Here is a 21,233-nt window from a genome sequence, read left to right as displayed (position 1 = left end):
GTGGGGTTCTTGGAAGGTACCAACATTCTCACTTTCAATGCTTGATATGTAGGAAGGTTAGGGGAATTTATTTCCATGGAAACGTATGTGTTGTTTCCCCATTTTTAATGATTTTGAATATGTTGTTTTTAAAACATATGTGATTATAAGTTAGGTAGGTCACAATCCAAATTAAAATATAGCTATCTCAACGATAAAACATAACAATAATCCTTTTTCTTGTAGGTTTTTAACCTTGTACAAAAATTACCTGCAAACAAATTCTTAAAACAGAAAGATAAACAATGGCGAGAACATAAAACAAATATGCACAGAGATTTTCCCCTAGATCCCAAAACCAGGACTGCTATATTGATTTTTCATTATATTCCTTTCAATGTTAGAATACATATATATACATGTCGAGGCATTCATAAACCCCAATCCATTAACCTTGGATTAGAATAAAATTGTAGTTCCCTTGAACGGATCTACAAAATACCATGGGCAAAAACCATCATGCCCAAAACCATGTGCAAAATCCATGCACAAAACCATAGGTAGGTCCGGCAAAAAAATTTCCTGTGACCTTGTTGCTGTGCCCGACGCAATGAACAAGGGGGGCTATCACCCCCCTGTGACCCCCCCACGCATGCGACTAGTTGTGGAAAGAATATAACACACACCCAACATTGTTGACACACACGTGAGTAAAAATGCCTCCAAGGGTGACATCAGCTTCCAAATTAAATCTCTCCATCAAAACGTGTCATGGATGAGTCAAAGAGTTCTCCTCACTCAAAAAAGCTATTTGCTCATCAATCAAGTTGTTCAATCATCAAGCAAAACCCTCCTCATCATCATTGCATCATCAATCAAGCCCATGTCATCACTCCAAGCCATATGAATGGGATGTCACAAGGCTTGGGCATGACATTATCCTCTAGTGAAATGTACCATCCTGTCTAAAGGGTTCTCAAGTCATCATCCTTATCAAATTAATAGAGCAACTGAACAACGCCCATCAAGAAGGTATGATGCTAGCCTATGGGCATCTTGCTTCCTCTGCCATACATCATCTCTCTAGGTAACGTCCTAGTCAAAACACACAAAATTTCAGAATTTGGTGGTAGAGGATAAGGTCATCATCGGTGTTGGATACATCCTAAGATCAGTGCTCCTCAAAAGGTCATCAACGTCTTAGCTCTAGTGCCTACACTAGTCATCAAATGGGCTAGATGTCTTCTTTGAAAGGTTGGAGAAGTCTTATATAATCCCTTAAGGGATGGAAGTTATACCTGGGAGTAAGCATCATAAACATACCCTCAAAATCAAGTGAGATCATCATCATAGATAAAATAACCATAAGAGTATTAGAACAATCCATATTTAATGCAAAAGGGACCAAAGTACTTCACACAAGTGTAATCTTCAAATGTCTTCCTAGCTGATGATTGTAAACAAGTTACCATGCTTAAATATAGGAGGATTATCAAAAGAACCTATTAGGTGCTTCCAACTCTAAGGGGAGGAATAGTTGCTAGACTGACCCACCAATGAGTAGGTGCAAGTAGTTTGTGATCTGGTAGGGGTTTACTTCATGGAGGATGCCACAAACATTTTATCAAGTATCGAATTCCATCATCCTTGAGTGCTGTAATGTAAAGAGGGAGCAATTGTGGGACCTGAGTTACCCCGTTTCTCAAGCTAGTGGGGTTGTTGCCTAGACAGAACAATACCTAACGGGGCAAAACCAAGGTAGAGGGAGTCGCTATTGTTGTACCTGTTTCCCGTAGGCATTCCTTGGCTGCAAAAACTACACCAGCAAACCAACTCAACTAGCCTTTATGTTCAAGTTGGCCCTTGAACCAGAGGGGGCTCCCTCAATGGTTACGAGGCTTTGTTTAATGCTGTTCACCTGTCACTGAACAACATCCTTTGAAGCACAATGGCTAGATTTATGGTTTTAATTGGGGGTGGTTGGCGATCAATGACAATCCCTATGCATGATTTAAGGCCTCTCTCACAAAGTCACTTCAGAATGTGTCAGCTTCCAGCCTGACAGAATGACTTAGCTTTTCAAGGATTATGATAGAAGAATGTAAGGAGATTCCTAATAATTAAGCAGTCAGACAGACTTCTTAACAACTAGGGAAATTTGGATGCGTGTAGAATATTTCTACAGCCCAACAAAATATATTCAAAGGCAAGAAGGCCAAATTGAAACCAATTCTAAGAGGAGATATTTCAGACAGATAGTCCAATAAGCTAATATCTTTTAATTACTATCATTTTACAAGGGATTTCAGAGAGATTAAGACTTAATCTAGACTTACCTAGACCTTCATATAAATCCTTTGAACATGTGTAGAAATAAGAAATGAAACACTAGAAAGACATACTAGAAAACACAAAATTCTGTCAAACTGGAGCCGGAAGGCTTTCATTAGAAATCCTATAATAGAAGCTATTACAAAGTGAAGAGCCTTGGCATCAAAAGCCCACACATATTACTTCAATTGATGAAGTATTTATACAATTTCCTCACAAAATATCTTGATAAAAATATCAAGAGCTATTACAAATATCTGAAAATTGTATTACAAAAATAGAACACAAATAAAGGTAACTAAAACTATTTGAAGAGTTTTGGTACTATCCTTGAGGATTTTTGTTGATAAAGAAGAGCAATTCGAATTTGATTGCAACTCATATTTGATGAGGTGGCCTTCAAGTCACTAACCGTCTTTGAGCTTTTTCCTTCCAAAATTATGAAAAATAGGGTCCCGCAATACCTTTGTTTCTCCCAAACCATAATATCGGTTAGAAAACTCAGAGAGGTTTTTGTAAATGATGATGTTGGCAACAAAAACCTCTTTCAAATTTAGAAAATTCATCTCCACTTGCTCTGAAACCGTATTTGAAAACACTGACTAGAAACATGAAAATTCAGGAAAACATGCCTGCAAAGATTCATCTGAATCTCCCAAACCGTAACCTCTGTTACAAAATTGAGAGAGGTTTTTGTAGATTAGAATCTGAGGAACAAAAACCTCCTCCAGTTTACCGCAATTCATTTATGATTATCTACAATATTCTCTGCAAAACAATGACTGAAACAGGAAATTTCTGGAAAATATGCCTTTAAAGAATCATTAGCATCTCCCAATTCATAATAGATGTTAGAAAAATGAGAGAGTTTTTTGTACATGATAATGTTAGAAACAAAAACCTCTTTCAGTTTTGAAAATTCGTTCTCATTTGTTTATAAAAAATGTTTGAAATTACTGTGTTGTATATGGAGAAAACATAGTTTTAACTGACCATGAGACAAGCATATGAGGTGGAGGTAGGAGGTGACATGGAGGCACATGGTTGATGGTAAGGAAATGGGGAATAATTTGGAGACAGAATAGGAGTGGAGGAGGAGAAGGGATGTGGCAGGGAAGATGTGACTGAGGGTAAATAGACGTTGGCGGGAAGTGATGTGTGAATGTTGGGGAAATAAGCGGATTTTTGGGGGGGGGGCTGTAAGTAGTTTTGAACGGAGAGGGTGCGAAATCATGGGACACTGCCATATTAGGGGTGCCCGACGGCCATGAAACTGCGTTTCGGACCTACCCCCCCATGCGTTTGGAGGGGGGGCAGTTGTAAGTTGTTTTGAACGGAGAGGGTGCGAAATCATGGGAGGCGGCCACATTAGGGGAGCCCAACGGCCATGAAATTGCGTTTCGGACCCCCCACCCCCCCTTGCGTTAACGTCTTTTGGCGGAGGGGGGTGCGAAATGTCCTCCCCACCATTGATCTGGGCGGGGAAGATCTTAATCGTGCAAAAGTGCCTGAACTTTTGTGATAGCGACAAGATGTCTTGTCAATCCTCGATCATAGGTAAAAAAATCTGATTTAGACTTTATTTCATCATTTAATCATGTTTAAATGCATGATTAACTAAATCAACCTGCTAATAAAACTTAAATTTACATTTTTGAGGGTGCGTTTACTCTTGGAGACCCATTTATTATTTTTAAACTACTAAAACCTATTCTATCAGCTAATTTCGATGAAATTTGACTGATGATTTAATTTATTCCCTAATCTAAACACATAAAATTTAAAATTGTATGATCATGTAGTTTAATAAAAAATAATCATGTTACAACAACTACCTAGGTGGATTTCTAGCCAAGGAATCCAGATCAGTGTTGCCGGTGCATTGGAGATCGGAGAGGTGCGATTTGATGGTCGGCAAAAGGGTTTCTAGGTGGGAAATTGAGACTTAGAGGGAGTCTAGAGGAGAAATTCCAGGAGGGAAGTAGAGACTCAGAGGGAGTTGAAGAGAGAACTTCCAGGAGGGAAGTAGAGACTTAGAGGAGTCGAAAGGAAGAGTAGAGAGATGGCCATGAATGGACTGAAGGATCAGGATAGGTTGGATGGGGCGTCCAACTTTGTGATCTGGAAGGCCAGGATCCTGTTCGTTCTAGATAGACATCGCATCCAAGCCTTTGCCTTGAGAACCGTGGCGATCCCAGTTGACCCAGCTGATAATGAAAAGTATGAGGATGCAATGACCAAGGTGAAATGCATAATCCTTGATGGGGTCAAGGATCATGTGGTCCAGCATATTGCCGAGAAGGACACGACAAAGGAAATGTGGGACACCTTGACGAAGTTGTATCAAGGCACTTCCGTGCAGAGGAAGATGCTACTGGAGAATCAGTTGTGGTTGTATCAGATGGAGAAGGGGGAGTAGGTAGATCACTTCCTCAGCAGGTTGCAGGAGATCCGGGACCAACTAGCTTCCATAGGGGCCATGTCGGACAAGAAATTAATGGTGAGGACCACCCTAAACGCAGTCTCCGAGAAGGGGGAGATATTTGTACAAAGTATTTTGGGTAGAGCGATTCTTCCAGGATGGGGAGAACTGTGGGCAACTCTTTGCCAAGAAGAGATCAGACGATTGACCAAGGCGGGAAGCAGCGACAAAGGAGCCTGGGTCAAGAAAGAGGAGGAAGAGGATGCAACTCTGGCATTTGCGGGGTAGCAGAGGAAGAGGAAGAAAAAGGACCTCTCCAAGATAAAGTGCTTCAACTGTGGGGAGTTGGGCCATTATGCAACCCAGTGTCCTAGGAAGAAGAATAAGGGAGAGGCGTCTGACTCCAAGGCAGCACCAGCGAATGCAGAGAAGGAGGTAGAGGATGATGATGATTGTGCCATAAGCGCTCATGTACCTCTAGAGAAGAGGTGAGGAGACATCGAGTTGCAGTCAGGACTACAGGTGATGAGGGAAAGGATCCTTGAGGTACCCAAACTCTTGGATCAAAACCTGGCTACGAGAGCCCCGAAGTGAGAGTAGCAGGATGGTGGATGTCGGTAGAAGCAGATGCGGATGAAGCCGCAGAGAGTGCTAGAAGTGAAGTAGTCCTAAGCAACGCAGAAAGGATTGCAACAGGGCGAGAGGCACATAGGAGGTTGCAGCAGTGCAGGATGGCATAAAGAGGTTTGTAGCGGTGCGAGAGGCAAGAAGTTGTTGCAGCAGTGCAGAGGTAGCAGAGGGAGCACAGTATAGCGGCAGAGAGAGCTTCAACATCAGGAGGGTTTCTAGCTTGATAGGGATGTCAGTAGTCTGGTGGATCAGTTACTTGCTTCTCAGTAACTGAGTTGCAGTAGCAGTCGAATGATGCAGCATGATGAGAGAGAACTATAGTGCAAATGTAGTATTGGAAGAAAGGACCAGCAGCAGCACGGATGTAGAGGGAGCTGCTGTACAGATAGCAGTGGCAGTGGCAGAGCCATGGGCAGTAGTACAGGATGCAGCAGTGCAAAGGATGTTGGGCGGGAAGGCCTAACATCAACACATGTACTGGTGACGTATAATCAGGGTGATGCTCAATGAGGAGTATTACTAGAGCACAGTCCTCGCTAAGATGGAGTGTTGATTTGGAATAGCATCGGATGTGCTCTAGCCATGAAAATTGGTGGAGAGGCTAAAGAACGTGAGATTTCCAAGACCCAGAAATGGTTTGGGGAAATTCTTCCTGGTGAAAGAGATATTAAAATAATTAATATTTTTAATGGGTTCCTAAGTCTAAACTTAGGAAAATAAAAATATTAATGGGTATTAATATAAAACTGAGTTAGAAGGTTCTAAAGGACATGGATCAAGCCAAATCTAATCTTAGCCGTTGATTAGAGATGTAATCTTGGCCGTTGAAGACTCAATAGAAAAAGTATAAGAGGAGGCTTGAGGGTGAGTTGGAGAGACACTAGAGTGATCAGTCATTCGATTTTCTTGAGAGGGGTTTGCTAAGAGAAATTGAATCAGTGATCAGAGTTGTAGCGAGGGGCAGTGAGTACGAGGCAGACAGGCAAAGATAGTGCCAGAAAACTAGCGCAGAAGAAGAGAGGCAGATGCAGAGCTAGAGGGAGCCACGCAGAGGCTAGCAGGGATTGCGTAGAGGCCAAAAGGGCCTGCGTCATCCACGCAGAGGCTAAAGGAGTGATGCGGAGGGCCAGAGAGGCTGCGCAGAGCCTCATAGGGCTGACACAGAGGGTTTTAGGTTGACGCAGAGGCTAGGAGGGCTGACGTAGTACTTCAGATTGTGCTGGAGAGGGTTTCGTGGGGCAAACTTTCCAAATATCTGCTTCCGAAGAGAGGTATTACTGTGAGATTTGGTTATCTTTGTCGGGTGAGCCAGTTTGGCACCAATGTACTTAGAAGAGCTGCTTAATAATAAAATGCTAAGAACTGCTGCACCGGTTTTTTCGCATTGGGGTTTTCCGGGGATGATTGTCCAAAAATAACGATGGCACTTGTGTGTTTGTCTATTTCTTTCAGCTGTTGATCTGTAGATGGTTGAGACTGTATTCTGTTTATTTCAGTGTTTATATGGTTAAATAACTTGTTAGTAATTAAACAAGTAGGCGAAATAAATCAGAGAATATAGATAAAATTTCTAATGGGTAATACTTAGAAATTTCAACAGTTTTCCGTCATTATATTTTCTGTCACTGGATTGTCGGGAGGGCATCCAGCATTGTATTCAGAATTACTGCTTAATAATAGAAAACCCTCAGAGATGCTGCACCGGTTTTCTGCATTGGGTTTTGTTGACACCTAATCCGAAACGGATGAGGTGAAGTCGGACAGTCATCTAGAAGATGAACTGATCCGTTTTGTATTTGTATAAATAATAATAGTTGAATGAATAATACTCACTCAGTTGCTTTGCGCTCATTGATTTCTGAGCCAACCTGGCCTGACATGGTATCAGAGCACAGGTCCCAGGTTCCAGAAATAGCGTGCTGCCTCTGCTCCCTGGGGCACCAGCGCTGCATACGCTCTCTTAATGACCTGACATCTGCTCCCTTCTGACATCGCTGCATTCACTGCGTTGAGAACCGTTCCAGCAAGAGAAGACCTGCGTTTATGGTTTTTGAAGAAACTGAGACTGCTGAGACTGCGCCCTCTGCTGAGGGATTCCTGACATGGGTACTGCGCCCTGAGTTGATGCGTTCTTTCTCCGGAACGCTGGGTTGAAGCTCCGTTACCTATGCAAACAGAGGTATCGTTTTTTTTTGTGCTGTGGACTGCGTTTTCTGGTATGATTGGTTGAATATCTTCATGAAATATGGTGAATGCCGTGAGCATGGTTTTATAACTCCGGTAGTTTAGAGCTCTGAGGGTCCGTGCCTTTGCTGGGTAATTATTTGCTGGGAAATTATTTGCTGGCACTGCTACACCAATTTTTTGATAACAAAGACCAGTGAAAGCCATTTTCTTGTCACCGTGGAGCTGCGTTTTTTTAAAGAGACTGTTCTAGCTGCGTTTTTTAAGACTGTTCTATGATGTGGGTATTCTAGAGACAGCATGATATATGCTGATGGAAATTGATATATATCGCTGTTCTAATTGATAGCTAACCTGGCAAGCATACCGCCTTGTGAAACCTACACCGTCAGCGAATAAAATCAGATCATCGCCATCACTGCGTTGATGTATTTCAATAGAAGACTGTGTGTATTGAAACCTGACTGTGTGTATTCATCACTGCGTTGATGTATTCCAATTGAAGACTGTGTGTATTGACTGCGTTTTTTTTTTTTTGGTATCATATTTCTGCTCTCGGAATCGGTTCATTCAGTGCGCGCAGTTTTGAATGGTGCATGGTTATGCGTTGGTAAATTGAAAGTACATGAGCCAATTTTTTTTAAAGGTCGTGATATATATATGTGAGAAATATATGAGCGCCTTTTTTACAGTGATATACATTGATTTGTATGGGAGAAATGATATGTATATGAGCGCCTTTTTTAAGAAACAGTGATATACATTGATATGTTTGTGAGCAGTGACATATATATATGCGCCCTCTTTGTGTTCAGCAGTGATATATGTAACCAGTCATATATGTGAAGCGCTATTTTTTTGAAATATTGATATATGGAAAAGCAGTGAGCGCCCTTAATTTTTTGTTAAACAGTAATACAGTCATATATGTGAGCAGTCTTTGAGCAATGAACAGTGTATTGAGCACCCTTGTTTTGTTGAACAGTGATATATATATGAGCGGTGATATATATATGGAGAATGCATAAGGCTATCATATAAGGATATTTTTACAGAAGTTGTTGGCAAAGATTTTTTTTTCAGAAGGATTTTGTTTACAGAAGTTTTTGGCAGAGATATTTTGTTACAGTATGCATTCAAGAGAAAGAAGAAGATACTTCAGAGGCAGGGGGGGCAGACACCCTCAAGAAGAAAATGCAGACTTACATTGCATTCGCTGCAAACAAAAAGGATCTCATGATGCTTCTACATGCAAGCTACCATGGGAAAAGATTGAGCAGAGAAGAAATCAGCAGAAAGGTAAAACTGATGACTCAGACAAAGGTAAAGCACTTGAATCCGCTCACTATATTGAGGCACAATGTAACATTGGAGTAAATGAAGATCTGTTTAATGCTTCACTTACTTCTTCGAAAAATGACTGGTTGCTTGATTCAGGAGCAACCTGTCATATGACTCATAGGAAAGATTTTTTTGAAGATTTCACTGATAATGTTGATGGAGCTGTATACTTTGCAGATCAGTCAAAAATCAAGCCATCAGGGCTTGGCACAATCAGGCTTAAACTGCCTGGTCTTCCAGACTTTCTTCTGGATCATGTTCTATATCTCCCACAGCTGAAGAGAAACTTGCTGTCCCTGGTCCACATCCGCCAGCAAGGTCACTCCATTCACATGTTTGATGGCAAGCTTGAGGTAAGAAAGGCATCTGACCACTCACTTGTCATGAGGGGTATAGAAGAAGAAAGACTTCTTAAACTGCAAGGAACCTCTGCTCATGCACAACATTTTTCATATATTTCTCATCATGATGAAGGTACACTTCCATCAAGTTTATTATGGCATGCTAGATTTGGACATCTAAACTATGATAGTCTCCGCTTGTTGAAGAAAAATGGTGTTGCTGGTTTGCCTACAATTCCTAGAAAACATAAACAATGTGATGCTTGCATTCTAGGAAAGCATAGCAAACAGTCTTTTCATGATTCACATTCAAGAGCACATAGGAAGCTTGAACTTATTCATTCAGATTTATGTGGTCCAATGCCTGTTCCTTCTGCAAATGGAAATAAGTATATCATGACATTTATTGATGATTACACCAGAATGTGTTGGGTTTATTTTTTGAAGAACAAATCTGATGCTTTTCAAACATTCAAGAATTTTCATAAATGGATTGAAAATGATGCACAATCTCATATTGGGTCTATTCGCACTGATAATGGAAAAGAATATACATCAAATGAATTTGAACACTATCTTCGCCAACATGGGATTAAACATCAAACAACTGTGCCTTATAATCCTCAACAGAATGGTGTAGCTGAAAGAATGAACAGAACAATTTTGAATATGGTACGATCCATGCTTTTCTTCAAAAATGTAAAGACAATGTTTTGGGCTGATGCTGTTCTATGTGCTGCATATATAAAGAATAGATGTCCATCTAGTGCTATAAGAAACAAGACTCCTTATGAATTGTGGTATGGACATGTTCCTTCGGTAAAACATCTCAGGATTTTTGGTTCCACCTGTTATGCTTTAATACCAAAGGTACATAGAAACAAACTTGGTGCTAGAAGTCGTAAGTGTATCTTCCTGGGGTATTCAAACACATCTAAAGCATACCGCCTTTATGATGAAGTAAATAAAAAGTTTGTTTTATCTAGAGATGTCATTTTTCTTGAATCATCCAAATCTGACAGTGTTGTTGAGCGGCAACTTGATCGCTTGGATAGATTCACAAAACCAAAATCATTTCAAGAGTTTGATAATCAGATTCCACATCTTGAAGGGGGGATTCCTATACTAGATCAACATGTGGAATCTTCTTCTGAAGAACAATCTCCCCTGCATGACACTCCAACAACGGATGATGCTTTAAGTGATGTAATTGATAGAATTGGGAGACTCAATCTTGATTCAGACCCAACTCCATCAACAGAACAGCCTGGACCATCTCAGAAAGGTCCCCCAAAGTGGCTGACAAAGACACTTGAAAGTGTTCATCCTGATGAAATTGGAAAAACAGGAACCAGAAATTCAAACCGACAAGATGGAGGTGATGTAGATAACTCTAATTCACCTGTTGATATGGATGTTACTTATGATTGTGAATTGAACTTGTCTACAGATTTTGAACCAACTTCCTTCAAAGAAGCTGCTTCTCATGATGAATGGAAAGAAGCGATGCATAAGGAGTATGATGCCCTCATAAAGAATGGCACTTGGAAGCTGGTTGATCCTCCATTTGGAACCAAACCAATTGGCTGCAAGTGGGTCTACAAGAACAAGTACAAAGCTGATGGCTCACTTGACAAGCACAAAGCTAGGCTTGTGGCAAAAGGTTTTGCACAGAAGGAAGGGGTCGATTATGAGGAAACTTTTGCTCCCACAGCAAAATGGGCCACCATCCGGACACTCTTTGCACTAGCTGCTCAGAACGGTTGGAAAGTCCATCAAATGGATGTAAAAACTGCATTCTTGAATGGAGATCTAAAAGAGAATGTTTTTATGTCCCAGCCTGAAGGATTTGCTGTGAAAGGACATGAACACAAAGTATGCAAACTTGTGAAGTCCTTGTATGGCCTCAAACAAGCACCACGAGCCTGGTATGAAAAACTAACTGAGCATCTTCTGAAACTCAACTTCAAACATTTTGATCTTGATGATGCAACTTTATTTGTCAAGAAAGTTGGCAAAACAGTTGTATATCTTGTGGTATATGTAGATGATCTTTTAATGACAGGGAACAATGAAAGCTATATTGCATCCATAAAGAAAGAATTAGGAAATTTTTTTGAAATGACTGATTTGGGCTATGTTCATTACTATCTTGGCATTGAAGTAACCCAACATCCAAAGTCCATATTTCTTTCTCAAAAGAAATACATTGGAGATTTGTTAAACAGATTTGGCATGACAGAATGCAATCCCCTTTCTACTCCAATGGAACAAAACTTGAAGCTCACATCTACTGAAGGAAAAGAATTTGAGGATGCAACAAAGTATAGGCAGCTTGTAGGAAGTCTCATCTACCTCACTACTACCAGACCAGACATTTCATTTGCTGTTGGAATCCTCTCCAGGTTTATGCAAAAGCCTTGTGAGGGACATTGGTCTGCTGCAAAAAGAGTTCTAAGGTACTTGAAGGGAACTCAAGACCTTGGAATCAAGTATACACAGGTGGACGACTTCAACTTGATTGGATACTCTGATTCAGACTTCGATGGAGACAAAGAAACTGGGGTATCTACTTCAGGATATGCTATGAGTCTTGGATCAGGAGCTGTCTCTTGGAGATCACGCAAACAATCAGTACCAGCAGATTCCACAACAGAAGCAGAATACGTGGTAGCAGCTGAAGCAACGAAAGAAATTGTGTGGCTCAGGAAAATTCTTGAAGATTTGCAAGTAAAACAAATGCAATCTACTCCACTCATGATTGATAACACATCTGCAATAAAGTTGGCCAAGAATCCAAAATTCCATGATCGTACTAAGCACATCAATACTAAATATCATCTGATCCGACATCATGTTGAGGCCAAAACAATCCATCTCCGTCATTGTTCCACAAACGAGCAAATTGCAGACATCTTCACCAAAGCGCTTGGAAGAGAAAAGCTTGAAAGATTCAGAACGATGCTTGGACTCACCAACATCCCTTCAGATTAAGGGGGGGAATGTTGACACCTAATCCGAAACGGATGAGGTGAAGTCGGACAGTCATCTAGAAGATGAACTGATCCGTTTTGTATTTGTATAAATAATAATAGTTGAATGAATAATACTCACTCAGTTGCTTTGCGCTCATTGATTTCTGAGCCAACCTGGCCTGACAGGTTTTTCTGGGGACTATTTTGTCCAAAAATAATTGTGTCCTATGTATCTTGGTCTTTGCTCAATTTTCTGTTTCATGTAATCAAATTTAAAGTAGTGTAGGCTGCAGAAATAATTTACTTCAGTATTTAGAAAATAACTTGATAAATGTATATTAAAATCAAGTAGGAGAAGTAAATTCAGTTTTTGCTGTAGTAGGGGTTCCTTGAGTGTAGGAATTTTCACATGGTATCAGAGCATTGATTTTGAAACAATAAGAGCAGATCCAACGCTGAGGAGAGAGGCCAACAACCGCATGTGGCAGCAATTCGAATCCCCTTGGAGGGATTGCGCAGTCCTTGCTGGGAAAGCAGAGATCCGTGGAAATCTCTCTCTAAGAGAACCAACAGAGAGGTACAATTTTCTGTTCATGAGCTTGCAGAGGTAGAGGGAGTGATGTAGAGCCTCAGCCCAGTGCTTGAAGGGCGCAGTTTCTGCCAGGGCCGAAATCCGTTGGAAAAGAGCGAAGACACATAGATGGGAATTTTCGCCTCAGAGAACTTTTCTCGCTAAAAGTTCAAATTTTTCACTTGCCGGGCAGCAGACTAGTGCTGCGCAGTGACTAGAGGAGTCAATTCAATAATTTGGTTGAGATGGCATCACGTGGGCTCAGAGATCAGGACAGGATGGAAGGAGCTTCCAACTATGTCATATAGAAGACCAAATCTTAGTTTTTCTGGAGGAGTACGATCTCGAAGCCTACGTCAAGAATGTTGTGGTTGTTCCCGTTGACAATGATTAGAAGAAGTACAACGTCGAGCAGGGGAAGGCGAAGAGGTTCATACTCGATGGAGTTCGAGATCATGTGGTCTCAAACTTGCAGGGAAAAGATACAACCCGAGAGATGTGGGAAGCTTTGTCTTCACTGTATGAAGGCTCTTCTGAACAACAGAAGATGTACTTAGAACAAAAGTTGCAGTGGACATTGATGCAGAAGGGAGAAGGGGTTAACTCCTATCTTCAACGTCTTCAGGACACCAGAGACCAACTTGTTGCCGTGGGGTCTACTCATCAGTCTGTCACGATGGTAAGGACGGCCTTGAATGGAGTCTTAGATGAATGGCAAGTCTTCGTCCAAAGTATATTGGGCAGCTAAGTTGCAGGAAACGTGGCCCTAGGGGTCGTTTCCTCCCGGGAAACGAAACGAAACGCGTTTCCGCGTACCGTACGGCCTGGAAACGCGTTTCCGGCCGTACGGCCACGTTTCTCGAAACGGAAACGTGGCCGTACGGCCGGAAACGCGTTTCCAGGCCGTACAGCCCGCGTTTCCCAATTGAATTGTGTTTTTTTTTTTTTTTTCAAATTTGTTTTTTAATTTTCTAGATGTGTGTCTAAAGTTATAAAAGTGAATTTTTGCCCTAGTGTTGACATGCAGTTCATGGTAATGTTAAATTCTTAAAGTAAAAGTGATATTCTCCTTTATTTTTCATTTTCATCCTTTTACTTAAATTTTTAACACTACCATGAAATGACTCAGGATGTTTGAGAGTGGTTTCGCCCTCATTGGATTTCATATGGAGAAAGTAGAATTTTAGATCTCACTCAAAATCCAGCAGACTTATTTGTTTTTCAGGATTTCAGGATTGAGGGGGTTGCAATATTTCCATTGGATTTTATCATGTACTAGGGTATGGAACTTCTATTTAATCAAGAGAACCAAGCCCTCTATGCAGGGGAAACTCCCAATAATCAAAATCATGTAGGGTACTAGGGTATGAAACGTGTATTTAATCAAGAGCACTAAGGTGTTCGACTATGTAGGAGGAGACTCCCAATACAACAGTGGTCCTTCTAAAGAATGGGATGTGGATGCAGAAAATCTTGATTTGGATCTCTCTCTTGCAGCCTTATAGTCTTTATTGTACTTGCAGCCTCATATATTAATATAAATAAAGGCTGATTTTGAGATTTGGATATCTAATAAAGGTTGCTTTTGGATATTCCGATATTTTTATTTTCATTATGTGATCATTCATGGGTAAATGTGACGTAAATTAAATCTTAATGTTTAAGTGTAATAAATTATAATGTATCATTTATGCTTTATGATTGCACACACACACACACACACACACACACACACATATATATATATATTTAAATATTTTCTATATATATATATATATATATATTCGCGTTTCCCCGTTTCCAAAATTTGGGGAGGTCGCGTTTCGTATCGCTTCCCGTTTCGAAAACTCGTACCCGTTTCCCCGTTTCGTGCAACTTAGTTGGGCAGGGAAAGACTACCTTCATGGGAGGAGATGTGGGCAACACTTCAACATGAGGAATTAAGGAGGGATCTGGTGAAGGTCAACCTCAATGGCAGTAGTGGGAGTGGCACGAAGACCAAGGAGGAGGATGAGAACGCAACTCTAGCATTAAAGGGACAGCAAAAGCAGAAGCGGAAGAAGAACATTTCGAAGGTGAAATATTTCAAATGTGGCGAGATGGGCCACTTTGCATCCCAGTATCCTTTGAAGCAAAAGGATAAGGATGAGAAACATGATCCTAAGGCTGCTCCAGCAAAATTGACGAAGATGAGTTTACCACGTATGCCCACGCATCTCCAGGAGGGAAATGGGGCGATATTGAGTTGTAGTCGGGAGGACTACATGTGAGCAGGATCCTTGAGGAGTCCACCTCTTGGATCAATTCCTTGCTATGGGAGCCTGAGAATCAACAGTAGCAAGATGGACTTAGTGTCAGATGATGCAATGGATTGTTTGGAGAGACAGATGCAGTAGCCTGAGACTAGGGACTGATCAGCGCAAAGCAAGATTGGCAGTAGTGTAGATGGCACAGTACAGAAGTCAGCAGCAACGCAGAAGATTCAGAGGGTCAGAGACTAGTAGCAGTCAGATTCCAACATTCATGGTATTATGCTGAACACAGTTAGTTCATAAATTTTGGATGCTTTTCTGTTGTTGAGCAACAACAATTGGAAAATGACGCAGTGCAGAGCTAGCAATGGCAGTGTTAGCAGCAGATGTAGAGGGAGCAGTAGTATAGATGCAATAGTGGCAGTGGCAATTTCATGGGCAATAGTACAGTAGCAGCAACAACACAGTGTTGGTGGAAGCAACAATGTGGAAAAGGAGATGCTTCAGAGAGAGAGCAACATGTAGTTGGACATTGTCGCTAGAGCACTTCCCTTGCTAACAGGGAGTGTTAGTTTTTGGTAGCATCGAATGTGCTCTATCCATGAAACTTGGTGCAGAGGATAAGGCATATGAGTTCTAGAGAACCCAGAAATCGTTTGGTGAAATTCCATCTGGATTGTATTTTATTAAAATAATCAATATTTTTAATGGGGGTTCTAAGTCTAAACTTAGGAAAATTAAAGTATTAAGGGGTATTAATCAAAATATGGGTGAGAATGTTCTAAAAAGCGGATCAAGCCAAGTTTTAATCTTAGTCATTGATTAGAGACTTAATCTCGGCCGTTGAAGTCTTAACGAGAAAAGTATAAGAAGGAGGCTTTGTGTTCATTTAGAATCACATACAGAGAGAACGAATTGATTTGGAGTTCGATTTCTAGGGCTAGGAAGTTGAGAATTCGAACTGAGTGATCATTCTACAGCAGAGGGGCAAGGATAGTTTGGGAATACTAGACAGAGAGGCGGAAAGCCACTAGTGGAGGCAGTGCAGAAGCTAGAAGGACTGATGCTGGGCCAATTTGTGCCCACGCAGGCCTGACGCAGAGACAGAAGGGCCAGCACATAACAAAAGTTGTCCTCGCACAAAAAGTCAGAACAGTCGGGAGAGGCTGATGCAAAAGTTCCAGAGGCAAAAGAGACAACACAAAAGTTGATGGAGAGCCTGTAAGGCTGACGCAGGGCCAACGCAGAGATAGCTGAGGTTATCCAGTTCTATTGCTGGATCAGCCAGAATCTGTGAGGTGAAGTGAGGTAAAACTCACTCAGTTTTCCGCCATTATATTTTCTCTGTCACTGGATTGCTAGGAGGGCATCCAACATTGTATTTAGAATTACTGCTTAATAATAGAAAACCCTCAGAGCTGCTGCACTGGTTTTCCTGCATTGGGTTTTTCCGGGGACTATTTTGTCCAAAAATAATTGTGTCCTATGTATCTTGTTCTTTGCTCAATTTTCTGTTTCATGTAATCAAATTTAAAGTAGTGTAGGTTGCAGAAGTAATTTACTTCAGTATTCAGAAAATAACTTGATAAATGTATATTAAAATCAAGTAGGAGAAGTAAATTCAGTTTTTGCTGCAGTAGGGGTTCCTTGAGTGTAAGAATTTTCACAATACCTAATTACCTAGGTTAAAACAAACTTATCCAGAGGCAATTATGTTTTGCATAATGATATAGTAACAAGGTAACATGTTTACTTAATTATATGCAATAAAGTACCCATCTAATTATGCCAAGTACACTTCACAAGCAAGACAAAAACTCTGTCACTTCTAATTAAGGGAGACCATATAGTGAACCCATAACAATTGTAGCGCGAGGTATCATGTAACACCATCCAGCACAATTGATCTTGAGAGAATTGGGCATCAGGAATGATATACCCCTGAATCCATGAAGATTTACTAGCACATGAATGCAATTGATGGGATTGAGAAACATGTATAAGCAAGATCAAATCACACCTAATTGATTGTGTCTCTAAAGGAATTGCCTGAATGGTAACAAGTATGATTGTTGGGACTTATGTTTGAGAGGGGGATTGTTAGCCTGTGACTCCATATACAATCGCGAAGTCCTACACTACCTTTGTGTATTCCACATTATATGCTATGGTTTTTATCCTAAGTGTGTATTAAATCATATTTTGACTTTTACCTTATTTCTTTATGAGATGTCTGTGTAAAAGTAAATTTAGATTATGAAGTGGTTTTATTCATTTATTATAAAATTGTACGATTGAAATAAATATTATACTTTGAATATGTTTTAAAGGCCTTTTCCATCAGGTTCTTCTGTCCAATTTTGTGCTCTATTTTTCAATGATTTTGACAAAAATGTTTAACCAAATATGAATTATATATATATATATATTGTAAGTCGATATTCTATTCATATGGAGAAAAATATGTACAACCAACAGAGCAAAAAGCAGGTGGTCTCACCCCGACTGGGTTTGTTGACCAATGTTTGCAACAAGTGACAAAAATACAGAAAGGAGGCTAAGGACAACGTCCACAAACGAGAGGGCCAGAGGCACCAAAAGACAGACAATACATAAAAAACACCTGAAAGCATACTAGTCATCCGATGTAATGGAAGTTGGGTTGTCCGGGGTTGTTCTTGGAGGAGGTGGGGGACGAAAGTTGCACTGGACGTGCCCTTCGAAGTGCGCCAACCAAGTCTCCAGCTTTTCCACTTTTTCTGCAAGGTGGTTTTGCCAGACCACCACCACTCACTCCCTGACCTGGCACTGGAAGTAGTGCATCCTATCCAACGTGGCCATCAACTCAACATGCTCCTCCTGACAAACCTGTTTCGCTGTGTCCACCTGATCCATCAGAGTTTGAATTATTTCCCGACAATTTTCCAAACAACAGTGTTGAAGTTCTTGTGGGCCGGGAGCTGCACGTCGCCTAGATCCTCTATTAGCTGTTCCTCCACACTGTCCACCACCCCGATGCTGAGTTTACTATGTCCGCACACTACCACCACTGGAGCCTCGCTTGCCTCCACCATGACCAATGCATGATCCCACGCTAGCACGCAGGGAGTGGCTGACTATCTTGCCACCGCGACATGCACCAATCGACGCTATTGCCAATTCATCCAAGCCCACAGAGCCTGGCATGGCCGAAAGGGAGGAGCGCCCATGTCGTGCGGATGATTTCATTTGGCTCGAGTCAGGAGGGCCAACACCAACAAATTTCAAATTTGGCTCGTTGGACTTTGCCTCGGCCACCACCCCCGAGAGCCAGGACTCCCAACGCTCTTAAAATGCCTTAGAAGGCCACCCACTGCACCCTAGCCACTGCCTTGCCACCTGATGGGAACCCCGACACGAGCTCGAGCAGTAGGAGAAGGAAAAGGCGGGGAGAACACGCCCCAGGCCGACGTTGCCCAAGAAGCTCCACACAACCCACACTAGGATGTTGACCCTGTGTATTCCATGAGGACGACTCTACTATCACTGCCGCCCACCATGAATCGCCCACCAAACCACTAGTCCCTCCAATTTTCAATCCAGGCTTTAAAATGGGGAATTCCACCCAGAGACACTGCCAGTCAGCTTTACCTCGTGCGATACCACCTCCGGGCTCCTCTCTCAACCCAGCCACTCAAACATGCTAAAAACCATAGAAAACCGAAATAACAATTTCCCTCGTTTACCAGCGTCCACACAATGCAGGCGCAGTAAAGCTTGGGATATCTTGGGAAAAAAACTCTACTGAATTCACCATACCAAAAGTCATAGAGGAATATCAAATACCACCCTCCGGTGCTGGAGGTCCTCCATCGTCGCTTATGCTTACGCGCAGGATACCACCCAGGATCCCAACACCAGACCAAGACACAAATGCAAATGCCAACCTTCCTCGCCATCCCGCCCGTTAACCTTACACCACCCCCGTTCTCTGAGACGAAACGAAGTCTCGCACGATTGCAATAAACTCTGCCAGTACACCTCCCATTGTGCCGGTTGAGATGAGGGGACCGGGAGGCTAGTCCTCCGCCAGCGAGCCATTTGTTGTCATTCATGGGACTCGGTTGCCACATGCTCCAAGGTTCTCACCCCCATCGGGGATATATATATATATATATATTTAAATGTATTATAAAGATATGTGATAAATCTTTATATATATATATTATTTTTTTTTCAGATTTATCACATATCTCTATAATACAAAATTTAAAATACAATGATTCCTTTGTGTATTTGCCTCTGCTTCACTATCCTTAACTTCCCTGTGCACGCAGTTTCCTATCTCCACTGGTGTTAAAGTTGTCCATGATGATTTTTGTTGTCAGGCTTTTATCTCCCGGATGCCAATGCTGTACCATGGCTCTGATAACGTACTCAAGTTGCACTATTATACATGCACAGAGAGGAAAAATAACTAGTATTACTCAACATCTATGTAAAACTCAATATAAAATGATGCTAATGAGAAAGCCATGTCGAACATACATTTTAGCTGCCACACCCAGAATTATCTTCAAGCCATAATCTAGAATTTGTAAAATTGAAAATTTATAGAAACCGTCAAAACTCAAATTACCTTCCTAAGTTCTCACAGCTGGATGCTTACATTCAAATGAAGGTTGAACATCTGGTATGCACACTAGACAGAATCTTTGATATCTGACTTTTATTTTTGGAGCAGTTCTTGAAATGTTAGACTGGCGGTGGCCTATTGAAGTCTAACATAGCTACCTCTTCCCATCCTTCCCCATGTTTTGGTTATATGATATCGGCATTTATGCACAATCCATCTCATTAAACACATTTGGTCATTTTGGCTGCAACAAAATTTACACTTGCCATCTTTTTCCTTAGATATTTCTCAGAGTAAGGGTTTGTGTTGAGGGAAAATGAATGTCCCGAGTGTTTGAAGAATCTTTAGCATTTAAGTAAAGCTGACTTTACCTTTAGATGTTTACAGTTTTCTGACATGCTAAGCTTTTGAGTAGTCTAGGCAGACCACACCAAATACCAGAAGTTTGTTCCTCCGTTAAAAGTCCACCTAGAATTGTTTCGTGCATAATATTGAAGTGCTAATCTTAATTAAGGAGATAATTAGTTAGTGATATGAAAACGCTATTACTCAACCTCCATTGCTGGCTGCAGGTAACAAATTCAGCGGTGGACGTATTGAACTCAGATGGAAACAAAGTGAAGGCGCAGATTGTTCCAATTGATGCAGCAACCAGAAGAGTTCGTAATTTCTACACACAGGACATTTCAGCTCCAGCTGGACCCCTGTTTAATCTCTTCTTTGAAGCTTCAGTTCCTGCTCTTGGTTACACAGTATATTTCCTGAAAGCTGCAAAGAATGGAGCTTCTTGTAAGAGATAAATAGGAATTGTCAAATATACTTCTAGTAGTTTTCTAAAGCAATTATTTTTTATTTCAAACATTTTTTTGGGTATGCATACTCTAGCTGTCAAAAATATCTCATGAAACAATTTCGGATGAAGATGCTTCTTATTTACTTATTTGAAAGTACGACATTACATTCACCAAAAGCCATGGATGCTTCCGTAAAAATTAATTACAGGGACTTCACTAGGGAAACCGGAACATATAAATGGAGAAGTAATTCTGGACTCAAGTAGGATCCAGATGGTGTTTTCCAATTCTACAGGGTCATTGATAGAGATCAGAGATCCTGAACATAAAGTATGTAACAAGTTCTTTCCAAGGTTGCCGCTAATTCTATTTGTACTAATTTTTTCATTTTATAGAGTCTAAGTTGTGAATTATGCTTGTTATATATATCTTACAGACCATGTATCTAATCTGGCAAACCGACTTTCTGGATAACATTATGAATATATGGGAAGACTTAGTACTACTTTTCATTTCTGGGTAAAAAAATGCTTCTTGATGAGGATGAGGATGATATACCACTGAACTCCATATTGGCATTAGAATATGATTAAATAGGAGTTGAAACCTGAATGTTGGTAATTGGAAGGAACTGTAAAATCATGAAAAATAAAATTGCACAATATTCCGGTTTGGGATATTTCCAAATGTATATTCTAATTAAGGGATAGATTTCTCTAGTCTATCCTGCTACAATGCCAATTCCAATGATTTTCATATTCAGTAGCACTATTTTGCTTCCATTCTCTTCAGGTTATC

The 21,233-nt window shown here is 40.9% G+C and overlaps 1 protein-coding gene across 1 annotated transcript in view; it reads left to right on the top strand.

Moving 5' to 3' along the window:
- The window catches only part of LOC149225769 (alpha-mannosidase-like), a 438,322-nt gene that overhangs the window by 123,599 nt on the left and 293,490 nt on the right, over nucleotides 1–21,233 (top strand). The window contains exons 15-16 of the mRNA XM_089380011.1: nucleotides 20,214–20,430; nucleotides 20,644–20,765. Coding sequence (XP_089236137.1) covers nucleotides 20,214–20,430; nucleotides 20,644–20,765 — 339 coding nt within the window. The remainder of the gene's footprint in view (nucleotides 1–20,213; nucleotides 20,431–20,643; nucleotides 20,766–21,233) is intronic.

The sequence above is a fragment of the Pinus tabuliformis genome, chromosome J (assembly GCF_031772625.1).
Source record: "Pinus tabuliformis cultivar Carrire ecotype Pingquan chromosome J, CPIR1, whole genome shotgun sequence".
In the NCBI taxonomy this organism is placed as follows: domain Eukaryota; kingdom Viridiplantae; phylum Streptophyta; class Pinopsida; order Pinales; family Pinaceae; genus Pinus; species Pinus tabuliformis.
The sequence above is the reverse complement of the archived record's forward strand: the minus strand, read 5'-3'. Positions and strand labels throughout refer to the sequence as shown.